This window comes from Lutjanus erythropterus, chromosome 2 (genome assembly GCF_056507025.1).
Source record: "Lutjanus erythropterus isolate fLutEry1 chromosome 2, fLutEry1.hap2, whole genome shotgun sequence".
NCBI lineage: Eukaryota > Metazoa > Chordata > Actinopteri > Lutjaniformes > Lutjanidae > Lutjanus > Lutjanus erythropterus.
Genome location: NC_139318.1, coordinates 44,076,663 through 44,098,971, shown reverse-complemented (window position 1 = coordinate 44,098,971; position 22,309 = coordinate 44,076,663). Strand labels below are relative to the sequence as shown.

Genomic DNA, 22,309 nt, shown 5'->3' with positions numbered 1-22,309 from the left:
CAGATGAAAGAAAAGGGGAGAATTGGAAATCTAAAGCAATACATCCCCTCAGTGAAGATAACACCAGAGTTACAGCGTGGTCTTAATGACAATATGAAAGTGATAAATGTTTTTATCTCAACAAGGTTATCCGTCTCATAGGGAGGTGTTGGGGCTGAGGAAGGCTGTGGAGGGACAAGAGGAGGGGTAATCATTGGTTTGAGAGTCGTCGCTTTTCATCTCTCCCGTGGAGGGAAAATTAAGATCCCCTCCATTATTTAATTTGATGTTTATTCGGAAAACGACCTTGAGTTATGTTTCTGAGGGGAGTGGAGGGACCGGAGAGAGGGAGACGGGACAAATTAAAAGAGAAAAAAGGGACGGGAGGGGTGAAACCGAAGAGAGGATGAAGTGGGAGATAAACTGACAGATGGATGGGAGGAATGGAGGGAATGAGAAACAGCAAGATAGAAAGGGAGGACGCAGGAAAGGAGGAAGGAAGGTGGACAGAGAGGGAAGCAAGAATTGATTGAAAGGCAGAGTAAGAAGAAAAGTAGTCGGGGCGGAGGAGAGAATTTAAAAGTAGAAAGAGTAAGTAATCACTTCAGCAGGAGAAAAGGGGAGGAGTGTTATAAACTAAAGAGGAATTTGAAGAAATGATGGAGGAGGGAGGAAGAGATGGAGAAACAGATGCAGAAATGAAAGTAACACTAACTAGAAGTGAAGGAAATGAGACAAATTGATCGAGGAAGAGTTCATGGAAAGTAACTAGGTGATGTAATGATGGGGAAGGAGAGGTTGAGGGAGAGTAGGAGGCATTGCAATTTCTTGGAGGGAAAGAAATAAAGAAAACAGAAAGACAGAAATTTTATTGATCTTTCAATTATCCATCCACAAAAATACAGCCGTCTTCAAAACACAGAGAAACGGATAAATACTCGAGCCAGTCAAATCACATCAACTCCACAGAAAAAAAAATAAGTTGATTTTCTTAGAGCACAACTCATAATAGTAAGCCCAAATCATGTTGAACACATCCACATCCTTCATTTCTTTATAATAATTACAATCAATCATTATTTTGGCTTTCAACATCCTAGTGAACAGTATTTTTTCATCTACATCCACCATGTCATCAGTTTTCCTCTTTCTGCTTACATAAATACCCATCTTTGTTTGTCCCAAGGATAAAATTCACCAGTTGACATTTGTGTCATGCAGATTTTTTGTAATTAAAATCAAAAATGAATATTTGCTCGGAGAAAACCTCCTCTACTCATTCGAATAAACTCTCCGACACTCCAGTGATGGTGACAGATGCATACACTCTAAACACTGGAGCACAATTCACACATTTCTCGATAACAGACAGAAAAACATTAACTGCTAGTGTCTCATGTAAAACTCTTCTCTGTAAGTCAGCTATTTTCTTAATGGTGGCTTCTATAAACCCCTCCAATCATGTCTGACACCGCCTCCCAAGTGCAGATGACCTCGCCAAGGTGTGTCAACTCCATCATGTAGTCACTAATCTTTTTGCTCGAAGTTTTACCCTTTACCTCTTTCAAGTTTAAAAAAGTGCACTTTTCACATCTAAAAGAGACTCATCACCATTATAAAAAACTAGGATGAATGCCCAAACAAGGAAAAGAATCATCTACATGAGGTATAACTGAACCATGAAAGAAAGAAAGAAAGAAAGAAAGAAAGAAAGAAAGAAAAAGACGGTGAGTAAACAAGAAAAGTATTAAAATCATGAAAATGTGGACCATTTGGAGGTAAAACTGGAGAATATGGGAAAAAAGATGGGAGGTGACGAAATGTGCAGTTTTTTTATGCTTCACTTTTTTTTCTGTCTCACAGGGGTACCATAGACCCAGACATTACATCGCCACACAAGGTAATTAAACTGACGTGATGAGTGTATGTGTGATTCTACATTTGTGCAGATACGAATGTGTATGTGTGCCGCTGTGCAAATGTGTGTGTGTGTGTGTAGCAGCCACCTGGTAAATGTCGTCCTTTCGGGCTGGGAGGCTATTACCACAACCTCCTAAATCTAAACCGCCGTATAAAATCCCCCTGACAAATTTAAGACCCCATTACCTCAAACCCCCGAACCACTATCTGGGATTGATAGTGTGTGAGTGCATGTGTGTGAGTGCGTGTGTGTATGTGTGTTTCTCTTCTCATGTGTATATGTTTTCTATGTGTGTTCTGTGCTGACGTGACAGTGGGAGTGTGTGTTTATACATAGATACACCGTGCGGGTGCTCTGTTTGCATTTGTATCTCTAATTTGTGTGTGTGTGCGTGCGTATGTGTGTGTGCGTGCGTATGTGTGTGTGTGTGTGTGTGTGTGTGTGTGTGTGTGTGTGTGTGTGTGTGTGTGTGTGTGTCAGGGCCCATGCAGGAGACAGTGAGGGATTTCTGGAGGATGGTCTGGCAGGAAAACTCTGCCTCTATCGTCATGGTTACCAATCTGGTGGAGGTGGGAAGGGTGAGTTCATCATTTAAGAGAGTACAAAATGTGTATGTGTGTTTGATGAAGAGGCCCAATACCTGTAGTGGTGTGAGCTCACAGACTTTATTAGTTTAAAGGCAAAATGTGTAGGATTTTCCCAAAAAACACCTAAACTCATTGACTCATACAAAAACAATCTCTGTAAATCATCAGCCATGACTGACCGAAACTGAGTGGCAGCACCTGCATCTGCAGAGACCCCGCCTTCTTCCCTACGTTTTACCAACCCGAAATGCCTGTATTTGATTTCCTGGGATTGAGACTTGGTCATCAACTTTCTTTCTGGTGCAACTGACAAACTGCAACTGACAAATCCCTCTTATTTTGTCCAATCAGTCCAGAACAGTCCAATCAGAATCAATCAAAAATAAAACCATGCCAGATGTTATTACAATATTTTCTAATTACACAATGAAGTCCCAAACCTAGTTTATAAAATTTTACCTATACTGAAGCAGAGCTGCAACGATTAATTGACTAACCGATTATTAATTGACAACTATTTTGATAATAAATTGATGGCTTTGTGTAATTTTTTGATGAAAAAAGACAAAATTCTCTGATTCCAGCTCCATAAATGTGAATATTTTCTGGTTCCTTTACTATTTTATGACTACAAACCGAATATCTTTGGGTTATAGACAAAACAGTGGATGTCTGAGGACGTCACCTTGGGCTTTAGGAAACACTGATCGACATTTTCAACATTTTCTGACATTTTACAGACCAAACAACTAATCAATTAATTGAGAAAATATTGGGATAATTGATGATGAAAATAATTGTTAGTTGCAGCCCTTTACTGAGGTCAGAAACATGGAAGAGTTATTAGAAACAATATAGAGAACAACACTTTCCAAGCTGATTCATAAGAGTCCCAAAGTTCATATGTGTTCCAAAAATCCAAAGAAAAAGTTAAGATTGGGTAACTAAAGCACTTGATTTTAGTTGACTTGAGTAGAAAGATGATTTTCATGCAGTGTGTTTACATGCACATTAGTAACCACATTACTAGGAGGAGCCAAGTTAGGCACGTTACTATTTCCATGCTCTGTAGTAACCTGCTGCAAATCTGCATATGCATGAGGCCGATCAATAGTCAAGAGATTTTTCCTTGATCCCAACCTTTTCTGGAGCTGTGGCTCAGCTTTAAAAGCTGTATTAGTGATGCTGTGTTGGTCCTCCGCATACTTGTAAAAAGCTGATTAGAAAACTCAGTTACACATGCCAAGAAATTTGCATTCTTCCGGCAAAATCCGGTGATTCTCTATCCCTTATCCTGATTATGGAAGTTTTACGTTTACACTCTATGCTGGAGAAAGCTGACTGTAACCCACTTACTTGAAATCATGTAGAAGTGACTTTTGGGGGGAGGGGGGGTGCAAACTTCAGTGCACCTGCCTGCACCAAGACCTCCTTTCTTGGGAGTCTATCTGCTAATGTAAGAACATCACACTACTCCCTGCTTTGCTACTGAACATAAAGATAGACTTAGTTAAAGTTTTTACAACAAATAGCAAGAGCCTTTGCTCAAAGGTGAAATAAGCAAATGAGGAAGATGGTTGATTGTTGAGTCTTATTCCGAAGTCATCAAATTACGGATGCTTTGGATCAGTGACTCAAAGATGGTGCATTGTTGCATCTCATTCCCAGGTCAATATAATACTTATGTTTTGGGAGTGAGACTCAACAATCAGCTATCTGATCAGCCAAAGTCTTGTGTCTCAGGCTAGATTTTCTAAATCCTGGAAACAAAGCCATAAGGTGGGAGCAGAAGCTCACTTTTCTCTGTGACCACTCAAATTAGGTTGTGCTCAAAGGGTATTGTGGAACTTTTGTCCAACGACACCAAAAATAAACCGGCTACCCCAGCTTTAATTCTGGTGAGAACAGTCTCAGCGGTGGTCTGAGCAGAGTGATGTTTCAGCGGTCGCAATCTTCAGTCTCGCCAGCAAAAACAGTCCATTTGAACAGTAATGAGAGTGTGAACCAATTTCTAACACCATTCCAGTGCTGTAGGTGGCAAGGGCGGTAACACAGAAAAAGAGACTGCGACATATTTGGACGAAAGCCTGGCGATGGTTTTCACTCCAAACATCTGTATCCAGATGTGTAGTCCAGTTACAAATGGCATTATCCCATCTGGCTCCAGCCGTATGTTCAGTAGTGTATTATTTTACCATGTTATCCAGTAACTTAATCAATATCTCCCAAATGCCTGCTGAGAAACTACTTTATTATGTGAGAGATTTTATTCATCTATTATATAATTCATGGTGATCATCTTGACCTCCTCTTGATCCCTTGTTAATGCTCATTTGGTGATAATGACCGGCATGTAATACATTTTTAACCACAAAGTATGAATGTGAATTGTCTTTTTCACAGGTGAAGTGTGTGCGTTACTGGCCGGATGAGACGGAGGTTTATGGAGACATCAAAGTGACCCTGATAGAAACCGAACCGCTGGCTGAATACGTCATACGGACTTTCACCGTCCAAAAGGTAAACAAGTGAACAAAACCGATGCAAAAACTGATAAATGTTAGTTTGAATCAGGATTATAATGATTTTCTTTTCCCCGTGTGACACAATAATGCAGCTATTTATATTTTTGTCATTTAACAGGATTTTAAGCATGATGTCATATAAATACATTGTGACTCAGGTTTACAGAATATTTCCCACAAGGCTCCAGAGAGGATTTGAGCCCTCTCATGCTCTCTACTTGCTCAGTTACCCTCATTGTTTCATGTTACTTATCGCTTCCATTATTTGTAAACCCAAAACCTGGATTACCATCACAGCCAATGAGTGATTGGGGGATTTGAGGCGAGCGAGCAGTGTTACTTGTTTGTTTCTCACTGTTTAAGAGGGGGCTTGAAAGCATAATTGGGGCCCTTGTAATCAGGCAGGGGGGATTTGAAAGGAGAAAAGACGAGTGCAAGTGGAACAATGTACCGTCGTTGTTGTGATGCTGTTCTCCAAGGCTCTGCATAGTGGATGGAAAAAACAGGGCTCAGGTCCAAATCCTCGATTTTCCAAATGACTTTGTTTACATCTTCTTCTACTGAGTCTTGTCTCTTCGCTCCACTGCTTTTCCTCCTTTGCTTCAGGTAATTAATTTTTGTTGACTTAATGACATGACTGTTTATTAAAAACAGTCCCAGTGAGTACCAACAGGGAATTCAACACTGATTTCTAGTTGAAAACCGGTTTATATTCAGTCTGAACATCTAAGAACTCTTCTTGCCCCCTTTTTCAAGCAGCTAAATATGTCAGTTAATATGTTAAGATAAGATAAGCTTTACTGATCCGACACCAGGGACATTCACATGTTCAGTTGTAGGTCAAAAGACAGACAATACTGATTAGTGTGAAGGCATTTCTCCAAAGTTTTATTTCACCGGTAGGTGAAATCTCATCTACAGGAAGATGTTATTTCACTGCATTTAATGTTTTATATAAAATTTCAGAAATACATAATGTAGGCTATGTGCAGCCAACAAGAAGCCTCTGGTACATTACGATGGAAAAAGTTCTTAATGTAAAATAAGAAATTGCGCTTATTGCTGCGGGGCAGTGGAGCACAAGTGTGCTGGCAGTTGTGATGCATTTATCACATTTTGTCTGCTTGAAGGGCTCTCTAAAGGGGACTTTATCACATAATCTTGGACACTGGTCCACCCCAGAGGGCATTTGTCATGTTTTATTCACCTAGGGGCATCCGTGAGGGCACTTTTTTGGTGTTTTTTCGAACATGGGAGCACTAAGGAGGGCAATCGCCCCACCTGATCCCTCCTTGAGTCCACCACCGTGCACTGAGACATAGACATGGTGGAATAATAGGTTAAACATGGCTCTTGTTCTGGGGACTTGGCTTAAGTCAAAAAAGTATATTATTAGCACATTGTAGATGTCTTCATGGTGAAAAACCTTTGGACGCTACTTTGACTGTCATATCAACTGACACTACATCTGTGGTGAAGAGAAAAACTGATTGCCCTGATCTGATCTCATCCAGATCCAATCTTGGACTCCACTGACCATCATCTGACAATGATTTGGCAACAGCCAGTGTTCTGGGGATTCCGGTATTGCCAGTAGATATCTATGGGCCAAGACTTTCTTATTCTTACGCCGGTCTTCATTTACAGTCTGCTTCAGACACAAGAATGGAGTTGAAGGCTGATCTGTATATGCAGATGTTTGTATATGAATGCCGATTCATTTAAGAAGCAAATAAAAGCTAAATTGTTGTTAGAAAATAGCCAGTAGGTTCTGAGATTGCATTTTGGCCAAAACATTCAGCTTCTTTTGCTTTTCACACAGATGTTTGACTCCTGCATCAGCTTTGTGGGGTTTTTTTTGTTTTTCTTGCTTTCAGTTGATAAATTTGAAAGTGATTTTTAGTCTGACTCCAAAGTAACAATGAACTATATACATATAACTATATTTGCACATGCAAAATAAAATTCACTATTGCAAATTCTGGTGAATTCTTTTTTTCAAATACTCTAAAAAAAAAAAAAAGTCACTTTTACCCCATTGTAACCCACTTTTCACAGGTGTCAGTTACTTTTTAAAAGTCTTTTCAACAGAAAAAAATGTTTACTGAGATGTCAGCAGAGCTGTAGGTTTATAAAAAACCCTAGTCTATTCAAATCAATAGTCAATAGTGTTACTTCACCATTGTGGCAAATAATTATGAATAATTACTAAAAGCATGTGTAAAATATGATGCACATTTATTATCAGAGGCCTTTAATAACTAACATCTTGCTTTTTCCTGCCTGCTGTTTTTTTCCTCTTGCTTTTTTCCATACCTCTGTCAGTCGCACTCTTTTTCCCCCCATCCTGTATTTCCTTCCCCCTTCATTCGTGCAAAAGCAGCTTATGAAAACGAGTCTTCAAGTCCTCGCTGTCAGCTCATTTAGCAAGCCATTAATCCATACCACCTCTGAGCGTGTGTGTGCGCAAAAGTACTCTGAAATTCAAAGGAAAGCTGATTTTGAAATGCCTGTCATTCTGCAGAATGCATTAACACATACAAACACACACCAGACACACACACACACGCATTAATACAAAAGTCTCCATCTTTAGACTACAGTAGGTTCTGTGACTCTGTGTGTGTGTGAGAGTGAGTGTGAAGAACAAAGAAAAAGCAAGACAAGGGAAGAGAGAGAGAGAGAGAGAGAGAGAGAGAGAGAGAGAGAGAGAGAGAGAGAGAGAGAGAGAGAGAGAGAGAGAGAGAGAGAGAGAGAGAGAGAGAGAGAGAGAGAGAGAGAGAGAGAGAGAGAGAGAGAGAGAGAGAATACAGGTTCTGCACCGCAGTTAAATAGCTTTAATTGCAGTGAATAATGAGAACAGGATCTTAATGAAAAGGTTTGTTAATGGCACGTCCAAGGAGATTAACCGAGCGCTGCAGAGGGGAGGGTGACAGAGGGAGACTCAAAGAAAGAAAAATTCTGTGTAAATGTGTGTTTGAGAAAGTGAGGATAGAGAAGAGGCAGGATCAAAAGAGGCAGGATCAAAAAAAAAAAACCCACAGCAGATCACAAAAGACATTCAGACATGCCAGAATCAGTCAGAGTAGCTGTGAGTAAGAGAGATAGTGTGTGTAAGTAGTGTGCTTCTGCTCACCAGACTAAAAAGTATTCATTCCAAAGTGTTTAACTTATCTGTGACATTGGAAAGCTTGCTAAACAATATGAAGCATTTTGGCTGCATAGTTCCATGAAAGGTGGTATATAAATAAAGCTGAGTTAAATGTAAGTAAATGGATGGCAGCATTGGTTTCTTGACTGTGCAATGTCAAACTTCACACTGAAGTTAACAGGAAACCCACTCACACAGAACAGTGTCTCCATTTACAGCAGGGATTTCAGGATCCACTGACACCAGATACAAGGTTAGAGAGACAAACTCAAAGGGACAGTTCTCCACTTACCTGTAGTGCTATTTGTCCAATTAGATCAATTTGGTTTGAGTTGCTGAGATATCTGAATAAGACCTTTGTACCAGAAAGCCCTTTAAACACAGGGTTAATGCTGTTAAACAATCGCAGTTTGTTTTTGGCACAAACTACTTGGATAGATTTAGGGTAAGACCATATATTGGATTGCAATTCATAGTTTTCACTTGACATCTGGGAACGGCCCCTTGGAGGGCAAACCAATGCTGTATTCTGCTGCCCACCAGCTTACGAACTGAACGGTCTCTGTTGTTTCGGATAGCTGTTGAAGAATTTCTTATCCTTCACCTCCCAAACAGCAGCATTATTGACCCATCCAGATCAAAAATACATATAATTGTCTACTTTGTACACTTTTATCCAGATCAGCAGTGTAAGGTGAGGGATTCTCCACAATATAGATGTAAACATCACCAAAGTGGAGCTCTGACAGCGACTTTAGTGACTCAAATTTGGCGGCGGGTACTGTATATGGATTGCAAGTTCCCAAAACTTGTAGCTTGTTTTCATATCCAGTGAGTCCAGTGTGAACCGCCATGTTGGCCCATTGGTTTTGCCCTCCAGATCACCATGTGTATCACGTGACTGAAAACTACGAATAAGTATGTAACGCTACTGAAAGGTTTGCAAGACAAAAGTCACATGATGTACACTGTTTTTTTCCTTCAAAATTTGGTTTAACATGGGACGCAAACCCCTTTCTCCTGGGTGAAAGTCCTGTGTTTGTTTAAGGCAGCCATCCACGCCACCTGTTTCATATGCAGACTTCTTCCTCTTTATACTATGTTGAAAGCCTAGTGCGTCTTATACAGCCACTGATTGGTTTTAACTGAAGTCACTTGAAAGCCCAGTGCATCTCTTTCAGCTGCCAGCGTGTACCACACATGCCTGTATGAGTCACAGAGGGGCAGTGACAACACATCGGTATTTGATGAGTTGGGAGTGAGAACAGGCTGTATATGCAGATATCTGTTTGTGTAGATTAATCCAGATCTAGTTATCCTGTTCTGGCCTTTGTTAAATCTGAAAACAGGTGAACCAAGATCACCTAATCAGATGAACAAGTGGCACCAAAGACACAGCTTTGCAGTCTCATATGTGGCTGGAGTTAAAGAGAATTTTTGAAGAATTTGTACTAAACACAGTTTCTCAGTATTTTTAGAACCCAATGAGAAACTGCAACAGGGCTTAGTTTATCCGATGGACCGCATCCAGAGCAACAGACGAGTAATCTGCTCTATGACACTCAGATCTGGAGAAACCAAACAATTGCATGCCACAGCGGACACTGAACTGAATAGGAAAGGGCTCAGCAGTGTACACAAATCTACAGGCCAACAAACACAGCTTCGAAGACCAGCACATGTGCGTATTAGACAGATAGGACAGATGGTTTGAAAAATGGGCAAAACAGGCTGTTGATATCAAATTGGAGAAACCTTTCCTGAAGTGGGTTCAAACACCATTTGTCAAACTGTTTACAATGCCCTAAAACCCCCCACCACCTCCATGACTGTGTTCGGATGAGGATATGATTGAGAACAGGTACCCCCTGTATTCATTGAACTCGAGGTGGACCCACCCCGCAGGTTGCCACAGGGAGGATAATACCTATATTATTTCCCACAAATCTCTGAAACATCTTCAATCAAAACTGCGGTCTGGTAATTTGGATTTGATTCTGTTCGGGTACCGCCTAGATGATTAATCTGAACCTTCACAGATAAATAGTTGTACAAGACTTTACAGCCATTGGACGTCCAGGCCGATGTTAGCTGTCTGGTTGAGTAGCCAAAAATGGCTTTGACTTGTGCACTATAGCCACTGTAATTATTTTGTCTTTCCATCATCTTCCTTCAGCTGCGTCACCATATCATTCACTCTTAACTTTTGGAGGTTTTCAAGTAAATTTGTAGTCACAATTTGTTGTAGTAACTCCTCATCTTCTGCATGGTTTAGAATCTTGGAATCAGGGATGCATAATATTATCAGCATGCCATCGGTATTGGCAGATAAGTGCTTTAAAATCAAATATCGTATCAGCTTGAAATGCCAGTATTTCTGCCAATGTGATGACATATAATTATGCGCAGGTGATGTGAGTATGTATGCAGTGCAGTGGTGTTTTGACACATCTGAAATGGATAGCAAAGTTGTTATTTGTAATAATTGTGTGTCAGTGTTAGTCAAATTACAAATTAAATTGCTCAACATAAGAGCCATATTATGTTTATTCCACCAAAAAAGACATGATAATCTGCAATTAGGTGGAAAAAATATGTGCATATAACTGTATCTGCATCTGTAAATGAGCTGGAAAACATAGTGGATAATGGCAAAAAGCTAATATTTGTGCTTTCCTATTTGGAATCATTCTAGAGGTATTAGAAGGAGTACATAGTGACACATACTGAACAAGGGATTTTGGTCCCTTGTGCCCACAACACAGAGAACTCCTACTAATGTCAAGGTGTAGCACCTGTCTTGAAGAATATGCTGAACACCTCACTCATTAAGCCATTATTCGGGAATCTCTCCCGTGGGGCATCATCAAAGGGCGCAGGCCAAGATGCCTCTTCCTGTTGAATAGACCTACAGCCAATCAGAGCAACGAAACAATTGACGTAGCGGTGACACATGCAAGTTAGGGTGGGGCTTGGTCTTGGTCGAGTGGGAATATAATGGCGGCCTGGTCACAAACTCTGTTAAATTACAGCTAAATAATACACTAAAAATGTTTGAGGCCAGAAATAGGCAATGCAGTAACAGAATCCTGATACATACTTGATCAGCACAGTCTAGTTTGACAGTTTTCTGAGTTCTTTAATTTGGCGCATTGTGCTCGAAACATGTAACTTTTCAAATCTGGATCGTCTCAATCATATTTCCTGTCAGTTGTATCAAACCTGCCCCATATTAAATGAATGGTGGGGATTGGCCCAAAGAGAGCCAGGATTGGTGCAAATCTGCCTCAACAGGAAGGTGGCCAGACGTATCTGCCAGAACAAATGAAACTTGAGCTTGCAAATTTGTCTGGTCCCCAGGCAACGTGTGAATAATAACAATGTCAATCTATGTGCATGTAACTCTTGCACATTTACTGATATGAAAAGCAACCTCTCTGAAAGGCAGTCAGAGAGTTTTATAACTGTATTTATGCAAAAATAAAAATATGGACATCAGCAGCTTTACCACTGAAACAATTTCCACTGGAACATGAGGATGTGTAATTGAACTGGGGAAAATATAGTACTTTTAAAACCTTTTAAAACGCTTTGTCATTCCTTTGCAAATGAGTCTTGATAAGAAGTTTAAACATTTTTAAAAGAGGTGTAAAATGCAGCAGAGCTCATTCTCTGCTGTCACAGAAGCGTTTTGAAGTGTTTCTACATCTTCATCACCTCTTTCCAACATATCAAGCGCCTTAATGTTGTTGTTTTGTTATTTTTTACCAACTATTCATGCATTTGAGGCCCTGGCTGTGTTGGACTGCCGTCTATCGATTTAGAGAAGTAATTTCAACATCACAAGAGAGCAAATCAATGGGAAGTCGAGTTATCAAATCACCTTGTGGTTTTCTAGGGTTTTATTTTTCTCCTCTCTGCCTCCACATCTCTCTCACACTCTTTTTATGTCTGTGTTTTTGTCCTCTATCTCACCCCCCCCCCCCTTTGTCCAGTCTGTCTCTTCATCCTTCCCAACAACACCACTTTCCCAGCCTCTGTTTATCTCTCATCCCTTTACTGGTTCTCATCATAGACCTCTGCTCCCATTTCCATTCAGTCTGTTTCTTGACCTCTCCTCCTGATGGTATCCCTCCTTCTCAGGTTATCATAAGCCACTCTGCTGAAGCAAACAACGCTCAACAACCACGTCTGTATCTACCAGAGCCAGAGTGGGAGCTACAACAATAACAGTTGTCTCCCAGTTCTATTCTTAGAGAGTAAACTGAACTGAGGAGGACATGGCGCTCTCCATTCAAGGCCTGATTTGTTTAGGATAGAATAATGGAATTGATTGGTTTAAATTATTAAAGCATGCAGTGTTGATAAAGGGTCATGCATTTTTTATACTACAGTCTGGAGCTGTCAAAAAAATGGGAAATCTGGACATATTATGAGTGGAGATGCAGATATCAGAAATCAGAGCAAGAAACCAGAAGTAAGACCTCTCTGCCATGAGGCTGTTATCTGACATCAACAAGGTGGCATATACTGTCAAAATTATTAGAGTTAGTGTTGACAGGTCTTAAATTGATCAGAATATGCTGAGGTTGCTACGGTGTCTTGGATACTGCGTGATGCCCTTGTTTCAAATCCAGCCTGACTTTTCACAAACTGGTCCTATATGTTTGTGTAATTTCATATGTCAAAACAGGTCAAATTAATATTCATGCAGTACCTCTATTGTTAAAAATATATGTAATTATTTAGTAATTATACCAGTCACAGAAACAATAATTAGACACACCATGATCCATCCAAGTGTCACCCTGTTGATAATGTCCAATCCATCTCCATTCCTTCCTTTGGATCAGATACCTACCGAATCATTCTCATCACAACTCGTCACAAAGCGACATTTTCTCATCGCCCCTTATCTCACACTGGTGCACGCTGTAGCCTTTTCCAGCTGTTTGAGATGCTGCCAGACAGCCTTTAAAACACGTGGTTAACATGAAATGGTAACCACTGGGTACTTTTTGGCGTAAAAACTAGGTACAAAGTACTTGGATAGCTTTAGGAAAAGACCGTCATGTGCATGTCATGTATGTTATGATGCAACTCCCATAACACACAAAATGTACGGTGTCTTATTCTGTTTGCTTTATGCATTCATCCAACTACCTCTAGATGCAGACTTCTCCCTCATTAAACTATGTCAAGAGCCCAACACAGACATATACATAAGTACATGCCACTTTGGCCTTTGGATCTTGTCACCACTGCCATAATTTTCGTTAGGTCAAGACTGACCTGTGAACAAATGCACGCAAATGGGGGAGCTGCAGTTTTTCTAGATGAAAAGCACTATAAGGTTTATTTGTCAATCGACCTCAATGAGTAATGTTATATTCACAGATTAACGATCTACGTGGAGCAAGAAAAAAAGCTTCTTTTATTTTCTAACTTACTCAACTTAGATCAAAAACCCTTATGTCAGCGTTGACTTTACCAAAATGGTGTTGACATGGCGCAACAACAAACTGAAGTGGTCAACGCAGTGTCTATGCATATATGATGGGTACATTTAAGTCACTTGCATCTCTTTCAGCCGCTCACAGGTACTGCGTGCGTCTGTCTGAGTCGCTGAAGGGCAGAGACAAAACATGAGTTGGAAATCAGAACAGGCTGTACATATCTTAATGAAGGTAGCAAGGCAAGCTACAGTGGTTGCTTTTGTAGCAATGTATGATGTATTGTAAATAAAGATGGGGTTGCACTGGCATGCTAATCTAAGGAGTTTATTTTCCCAGAGTATGCCATAGCCATAAAGCCAAAAAATGCTATCCTTTTTGGCATGTTGCTGAAGTACAGAGAAGCTAAAGAGAGAGGCTTTACAGTGGGATGACGATTTTCATCTCTAGCTCATAAGAGCGTGTAATTATGACTTTGGAAATGACTTCCAACCATGCAGTGCAGCTTTTGTGCTGTTGCAGAACGGAAGTACAACATTTTGAGGCATTATGTCTGTGTCCCAGGGAGGAAATCTGATGTGAGACTTAATTGCTATCTATTAAGGATCAGAACGTCATCTTTAGATTCTAAATATTCCCATTGTTGGACAGGAAAGTATTTACCAGCCAGTTATTTTCCAGAAAGTTCATCATTATAATGTCAAGATGCTATCTCATGGACAGCCACAATGGATGCTTGTTGCCATCTCATTTTCCTGTAATCTCCACTGCCATGCACCGAAATGTCTCTTCCTGTATCTCTTACGAAGAAGAGCCACAATAAGTGGCATGGAGTCGAATTTATTTTTATCTTGGTCTTTAAAATGTGTTCTCTCCAGCCAGCAGTTTCCTTGCCTCTGCCACTTTCCCCAAAAACGTTTTTCTCCTTTTTTTCCAAGTGTCTTGATTTGTAAGAAAACAATATTTCAAAGCTTTCTAAGATGTTTAAGCACTCCTGATGTCATAAAAATCATACAGAAAGGAGGGAAACTGACTGTTAAATCTTTGTGTAAATTAGGCAGCTTAACTGAACCGTGGCATTTCCCCTGTAAGTCTGTCCCAAAAGGGCCATCATGAGATTTGTGAAATCAATTAATCTTTTTTCTGTGGAGCCAAAATGGCCATCAGTTTCCTCAAATCTCCCCTGTAAATTAAGCAAATGAGCCACGATAAGTCTTCCTGTCTCTCATTCCCAGAAGTGGCCCAAAGTGCCATCTTGACATCCACGAGATCGATTTATTTTCCATCTGAAGCCAAAGAGGCTGCATGGCCCCAAGATTCCTGAAATCCCTGCTGTAAATTAGTCTGCTGAACCATGATATGTCTTCTTGTCAGTCTTTCCCAAAAGGGCCGTGATAAAATTTGCGAGATCCAGGCATTCGTCATCATCAGGAGACAAAATGGGAGAGAATCGTTCTCAGCAGTTGCCACCGCAAAATATGCACCTTGGGTGTGACAACTCTCTCTTTTTTTGTTTTACAGAAGGGTCATCATGAGATCCGTGAACTCCGTCAGTTCCATTTCACCAGCTGGCCCGACCACGGCGTTCCCTGCTACGCCACTGGACTGCTTGGATTCATACGACAGGTCAAGTTCCTCAACCCGCCTGATGCTGGGCCTATAGTGGCACACTGCAGGTAAGAACACACTTAAAGTACACACAAGGTTTGTGCAGAAGATAAACTTAATTCCTTCATGCTGTTGGTCAGTGGCTGCACACACCAGACAAGGATAAACAAATACAGCTGCTCACAGTTGTCCACCTCTTGCCTTTCAGCAGCATATCAGAGAGTGAAGGTTTTTACACATAAATAAGCACATGGGGTTTTCCTTTTCTTTACTTTGAATGTTTTACATTACATTTGATTTTTTTTCTTTTTCAGTTGTATTGAAACCACCCACCATCAGACACTCAGAGAGATAAACACACAACACAAAGACATACAGAAGTTATGCATGATCCGTCAAAGTTTCTGTACGATAAAAATTAACATTGTACTCACAAAAACACGAGAAAAAGCCTCAAGGTCTATGAGATCAATGATGTTTTCTCGAGAGCAACATTTGCTCAAATGTCTTATACAACCAGTGTTTACTCTTAGCTGACAAGGACCTCTCACAGCAGTGTGACAGTGACTCTCGTCTGTCAGGAACAAAAGCAGAAGTAATATGACTTTGTTATTAGTGCCACAAAAGGTCAGGGTGAAAGACAGGGTCGACATAGCTTGTGACGCCATTGCTCTTTTCACATTTCTAGTTTTCTTTCGACCATTATCGTGATCGTTCTGCAACTGTGACTAGTTCTTCTTTCAGCTGTGACTGTGATCACAGTTAGTTCTTGTGGCTAAATTTTAATCTTAAAGCTACTACAAGGAACTTTCATATTTTGTTGATTTTGGGGAAACCATTAGACAAACCCCCCCCCCCCCCCCAAAAAAACCCCACAAAATATAACGTCAAAAATAAAAATGATCTAAATAAAAATCACCTCCTGCTTTTTTTTAAACTAGCTAATGTGCTAGTCACTGTAACTTTGCCTGGGTCACTGTAAACCCAAGCTGATTTCACAGAGAATCCGACCTGATTGCACCCATTAAGAACAGCTATATAGAAATAGCTCATCTACTTCTGGATTATCATGTTTGCTTGTGAATGTCATATGGAGGCATCAATATTAAATTGAGACTGTTTCATAACCAGTGAAAAACTCATCATAGTAGCTTTAACTAAGCCGTTTTTGCACCCTAACAAAACTAAAAAGGTAACACTTTATAGTAAGGGTACATACATTATGATGATTTCGTGGAAAAGCATCAGTTCACGCACGTTAGGCTACTTCATCAATTAACCAGGGATGTACAACAATTAACAGAAACTACCACAACATTAACCGTAAACATGATAAAATGATGATCAAGAGTAAATAAGCGCTGCTGGGACTGGTCAAAGTTTTGTACTGTCCCTTTTTGTACTGCACGCTTGAAGAAGAATGCACATCATTAATAACTCATAAATCATGATGATTGAAATACTCCTGCTGTTGCATCAATTAAGATATTATTCTTGCAGTAAGTCATGCATGAAATTGTACATTCCTGATAGTTCATAAAGAACAACATGAATGAGTTTGTTTTTTCATGCTCGAAGTCATGTGTGAATTCTTGTACCCTTACCGCAAAGTCTCACTGCCAAACTTTTAAAATAGCAGTGTCAGATCAGGAAACAGTCAAATGACTGGAACAGCCATTTGTTTTGTGTGGCACTGACAAATATTCGTTGGTAGATACTGTATATAAGAAAAGCTCATGCTGTTTGTGCCATTTTGTAAGACAATGACAAACAACATATTTTGTTATTTAGTTTGGAAGACTTGTTGGTTAGATCATTGAGCAAATATCTCATTCTTAAGATAGTTCTCACAGACAATGGTGGGAACTGGGAAAGCATATTTGCAAAGAGGAAATCTCACTTGAACATTTGTATATTTGCTGATTCAAATTCATTTTTGAATGCAACACTTATGGCAATTTAAATCTAAAATAAATCAGATTAAGATCTCAATAACATTTAGCTTGAACATTTTATCACTGTCAGCCTTTCCTCCGATGCTTTTTTTTTTCTTTTCCCTTTTCCGTTACCCCACATCTTCTCAGAATAGCACAGGTTATCAGTGGCAGTATGATCACACACACACACACACACACACACACACACACAACCCCACCAATCTCCCTTGTCCATAAATTAGATCGATGGTTTTAACCTTTAAAAAATAGGCAATAGGGAAAAAAAAGGAAATTCACCTCCCACCCCACTTTCATCCCACCACCGTCATCATAGAGCAGGAATAGAGGACGTAAAAAAAAAATAAGTGACAGTTTTAAGATCCCCATGGCGACAGTATATTTAACCTTCATGTTCTGTTCTTTATGGGACATACCAGTTCAACTCTGGAGCCAGGTTGTCAGCAGGCGCAAGCTTTAAAAGGTCACCTGCTCTGACAAGCTGTGAAAACATGTTTGGAGTAGATTCTTCATATCAGCTTGAGATTTAAAATTAATGTATTCCATTTGGTCTTCGTCTTCTTTGGACTCCTCCCTAATTAGGGGTCACTGCAGCAGATCATCCATCCCCCAGTGGCTCATCCGTTCCTCGCCCAACAAGGCACGGGAAGCTGATTTTATGATCGGCAAATTTGATTTGGCGTAGGATTTCCGCAGTCTTGAAGCAACCCTTCCTGTTTACCAGCAATTAGACTGTCTTGTGCGTCCCCAGCTTCAGGGTTCAGTGTTTTACCCAAGGACACTTTGACATGTGGACTGGAGGAGGTGGGGATCCACAACCAACCCTGTGATCAGTGGATGACGCGCTCTAAATTCTGAGCCACAGAAGAGAATCCATTTGGTGGTTCACCTTAAAACAAGACATAGGTCTGAACTGGTGGCCAAAGAGAAAATGAAACCTTGCTTTCTGAAGCAAATTGTATATTTTTCCAAACAAATGCATTTTTAAAATTAACATAATGATGAAATGTTTTCAATAGAGATTTCAAACATTTTCACCAAAAATATATTTTCATTGATTTCCTCTGTGCATGCTATATTGACCAAGAAAACAAACGAGTTTTTAACACTATTATGCCGATGATACCCTGATTTATTTCTCCCTCGTTCTCCCTCCATGATTACTTGCGTGCCACCAAACACCGGATGCCTCACAACTTCCTCCAACTAAACCTTGACAAAACAAAAATTGGACTGAATAACTTCACCGCTGCAGCTACTCAGTTTATTGACCCATTGCAATCTAATTTTAAACCCGCTGGTAAGAATCTCTGTATCATCTTTGATCAGCCCTTGACATTTGAGCATCATATGATTAATCTGATTCAGTCCTGTTTCGTCTTGTTAAGAAATATAACAAAAACCAGATGTATCCTGTCCTCTACAGATCACAAATTTTTAATCCACATGTTCATCTCCTCCTCATATTCCACATCTCGACCTCTCTGTTCTTTAAATGTCGCCCTTTTATCCAATACCTGCTCCAACTGCAAAACAAAAGGTGATGGCGCCTTTGCTGTTTTAGTCCCAACCTTCTGGAACAGAATTTATTGCTTCAACTGACCACATTAAACGACTGGAAATTTTCACTTTTAAACCTTCAAGAGCATACAGCGTTTGCTTTTCTTTAATGGACAATTCATGAAAAACACACTCATGGGCTCCAGTTGCACTAACAGGACAGACAGAGACAGGGACACACACAGGGACAAAGACAGACAGGCAATTAAATAATAAAAAAAAAAGGAAGTGTGCCTGGAAGAAAGGAGTACGAACAAGGCGAGTGGACACGTAAACAGACAGCTATAGTAAAAGTATGTGGACAGACAGGCAGGAAGTTATGGCAGTCACTTCCAATTTCCGGGGGCACTCTGACGCTATTGGCCTGTGTCATGAGGCATTCAAATACACACATACACGCGTGCACACGCACACAGAGGCCCAGCAGTATTCTGGTCTCAACATTAATCACAGAGGTTGACAGGTAATCTGCCGAGGCGCTCCCTCCTTTTCTCCCTCTTTTTCCCTTTCTATCTTCCCTTCTTTCTATGCTCTTATCTCTCTTTCTCTCCCTCTCTCTCGCTGTCTCTGGGACGTGTCGGGGGGGTTGCGGAGTGAAAGATAGGTTCCTCCCCTCCCTCTTTCCATCCCTCCATACTTTATCCTCTCTGCTCTCTCTCCATGCCTCCATCCGTGCCTCCTTCCCTCCCTTGATCTCTCCCCTGTGACGACCACTTCTATCGCTCCCAATCACTAACCTCTTTCCACCATTCCCCGCTCTTTCCCTTCTTCTCCCCCTTGCTCATTCAGTCCATCCATCTGTTCGTCTGTCCCTCCATCCGTCTCTTCCCTCCAGGCATTACTGTTCAGGATGTGTCGCCTTAACACCTGACATGGGGTATTAAAGTCTGTACATGTTTGTGTGTGTGTGTGTGTGTGAGAGAGAGAGAGACTGAATCCTCACACTGAACTCCATGTGTATTTCAGGCATCTTGTAGGCCATCTGTTTTTGTCTCAATGTCAATGAAGTTTTGCACTTTTACAGTGTTTCCTGGACATATAATGATACCTGAAGACATTTATTAGTGACACCTATCAGCATTTATAGACTGTCCTGAAAAATTGCGCAAACAGGGAAAACAACATGTTTACATGTAGTTTATTTTTTTTTAACCCAGACCTCATTAAAATGTTCCTTTCCATCATTCAGCAGAGCACAATGTCACTTCTGGTGACATTTTGAGAAACGTACTTCTCTGCTGCAGCTTTTAATCTGGCTTTGGCCTGCAGACTCACCTCTAGTATGGCTGCCTGGAGGTGTGTTACAAAAACTGAAAACTTTATTTTATATACTTATTATTCTCCTGCATAATGCCATTATAAATATAGTAGGGCTGCACAATATGGAAAAATAGGTATATTGCATTATTAAAATTGCGATCTGATTGGTGGGAATGATTGTTTGGCATTACAATTTTTCATTTTTCCCGGAAAAAAAATCTCTGTATTAAAATCATGATGTGAAATTTGTTGGGGTCTATACCAAACAAACATGTTTGCTTTTATCTGAACAGCAAGAGGCCAGGGCATCTCTGCAGCACTTCATTATAATGCTGTTTTCTCACACATTTTTCCTTTTTCAAAAAAATGTTATTGTTATTAATTTTCAAGCTCATACTTTTATTTTGGGTTTCTGCTAGAATATGCTAGAAGATGCTTTTATGTTAAAATAAAAAAGATATTGTTTTCCTCATGCTGACCATAGCTGCAGCACCTCCATCCACCCTGATTTAGCTTCTGTCTCGTTAAGGCCCCAAGCACAGGTTAAACAAATACATGCATAAAGACAAAAATAAGTAATTGTAGGCTATTATGGCTACAAAAACATTTCTAGTGACAGAAAACGGTGCATCTGCCATTAACATTCGCGTTAAGTCTTAAAGTAATAAATCATGCTGTTGTAGGTTACTTGGCTGTTTTACAAGGCACAAGGTTCATTTTACAACACAGGCTTGTATAACAAGATTCTAGCTGTATCTCCATAATGCTGCTCATAAAACAAACAAAAAAATATTTAAATGTACGAATAAATGTCATATAACACAAGGTTCATTTATTTACCATTTTATAACCAGGGTTGTATAATGAAATGCTAGTTGTGGTCCCTGTTTACTACTGACAAAGCAAAAAATAAATAAATAAATAAATTCATGAATAAGTTATAAAAGTAAATCATTTTATGGTGTAGTACATTATGAAACTTGGGATGTGCCTACAGCTTGTGGAAAGGCACGTGCTATGAAGAAACTGCACATACAGATCTAATCGAGGGCTCACTTCTAGACACAACCAATGGAAATGTGTTACAACGTCATGTGACAAAGTAACTGAACGAAGCGCGGATTACAAACATGGTGTTTCAGGCTGTTCAGGAAGAGCGTTTTCTGTGGGAGAGAGGAACAAACCTGACGTTTAATTGGTCTTTGTGACTTTACAGACATTTTACATGTACATAAAGTTAAATAACAGTTATATAACAGTAAAATCCCAAAAAGTATAATATTGCCACTTAAAAAAAAAAATCATTAATTCAGCTAAAGATTCTGAAGTTGTTGATTTAGTAACAGGTAGCTAATTTTGTGGCTGTGTGTTCGTCTCTGCAGTGCCGGTGCAGGAAGGACGGGTTGTTTCATCGCGGTGGACATCATGTTGGACATGGCAGAGAATGAAGGTGTGGTGGACATCTTCAACTGCATCCGAGAGCTGAGATCACAGCGAGTCAACATGGTCCAGACTGAGGTCGGTGTGGAAGAAGATATTTTATTTTCTTCTATTTGATCCTTATTTTGTATATTCTGTTGAGTGAATTTGAGTGTGTCTGCTGAGAGTCAGCCTTTTACATTTATTAGCATACTTCTGTAAATGAATCCTTTGTTGTATTGTGAGGAGAGCCCAGTTGTTCCCTGATATCACACCTTACCTCCCCCCAACTGCTCTCCCCTTTTAGTCTGTGTCCCTCTTAAACATGAGAACCCATTGCTATTATAATCACAGACTTCCACTTTGGGTTGCTCAGACATACTCCCATTGGTTTAGCACCTAGTTCACATTTAGGTTCAGGACGCTTGTTTCCTGAACCTTCTGGTGACATTTGCATTCTAAACCTCCTGTGATTTTCTGCTAACTGTATATAAGCTGACAACAACCTGACTCCAGCAGACAGTACCATATCACCATGTTGTGAGGCTGTCTCCACTGCGCAGTGAATAAAGCTTATCCAGAACCAGCCAAGATCTTGGACCTGAAAGAATCTTTTTCTTCAACATCGGTGTGCACCAGCACGGACAAACACATACAGACATACACACTTTTGGTGGAGAACTGTACTGTATTTTTTTTACAAAAAGTTCACCGCTCAGGAAAGATGAAAAGTTATGCACTCTTCATTTTTTTAGTTTTTTTTTTTTTTTTTAATTTTGCAGTAACTATGTGCATGTAAGAAGAAATCATCAGTAGACTGATTATTGATAAGCAGTGGTGGCAAGAATTAATGAGAAGCTCTACAACGAGAAGAATTGCTCAAAATTTTAA

At 40.0% G+C, this 22,309-nt stretch overlaps 1 protein-coding gene across 1 annotated transcript in view; it reads left to right on the top strand.

The window, feature by feature from the left end:
• ptprt (protein tyrosine phosphatase receptor type T) overlaps window positions 1-22,309 on the top strand; it is a 485,707-nt gene that overhangs the window by 429,657 nt on the left and 33,741 nt on the right. The window contains exons 25-29 of the mRNA XM_084740791.1: window positions 1,843-1,879; window positions 2,381-2,478; window positions 4,891-5,007; window positions 15,138-15,292; window positions 21,382-21,517. Coding sequence (XP_084596917.1) covers window positions 1,843-1,879; window positions 2,381-2,478; window positions 4,891-5,007; window positions 15,138-15,292; window positions 21,382-21,517 — 543 coding nt within the window. The remainder of the gene's footprint in view (window positions 1-1,842; window positions 1,880-2,380; window positions 2,479-4,890; window positions 5,008-15,137; window positions 15,293-21,381; window positions 21,518-22,309) is intronic.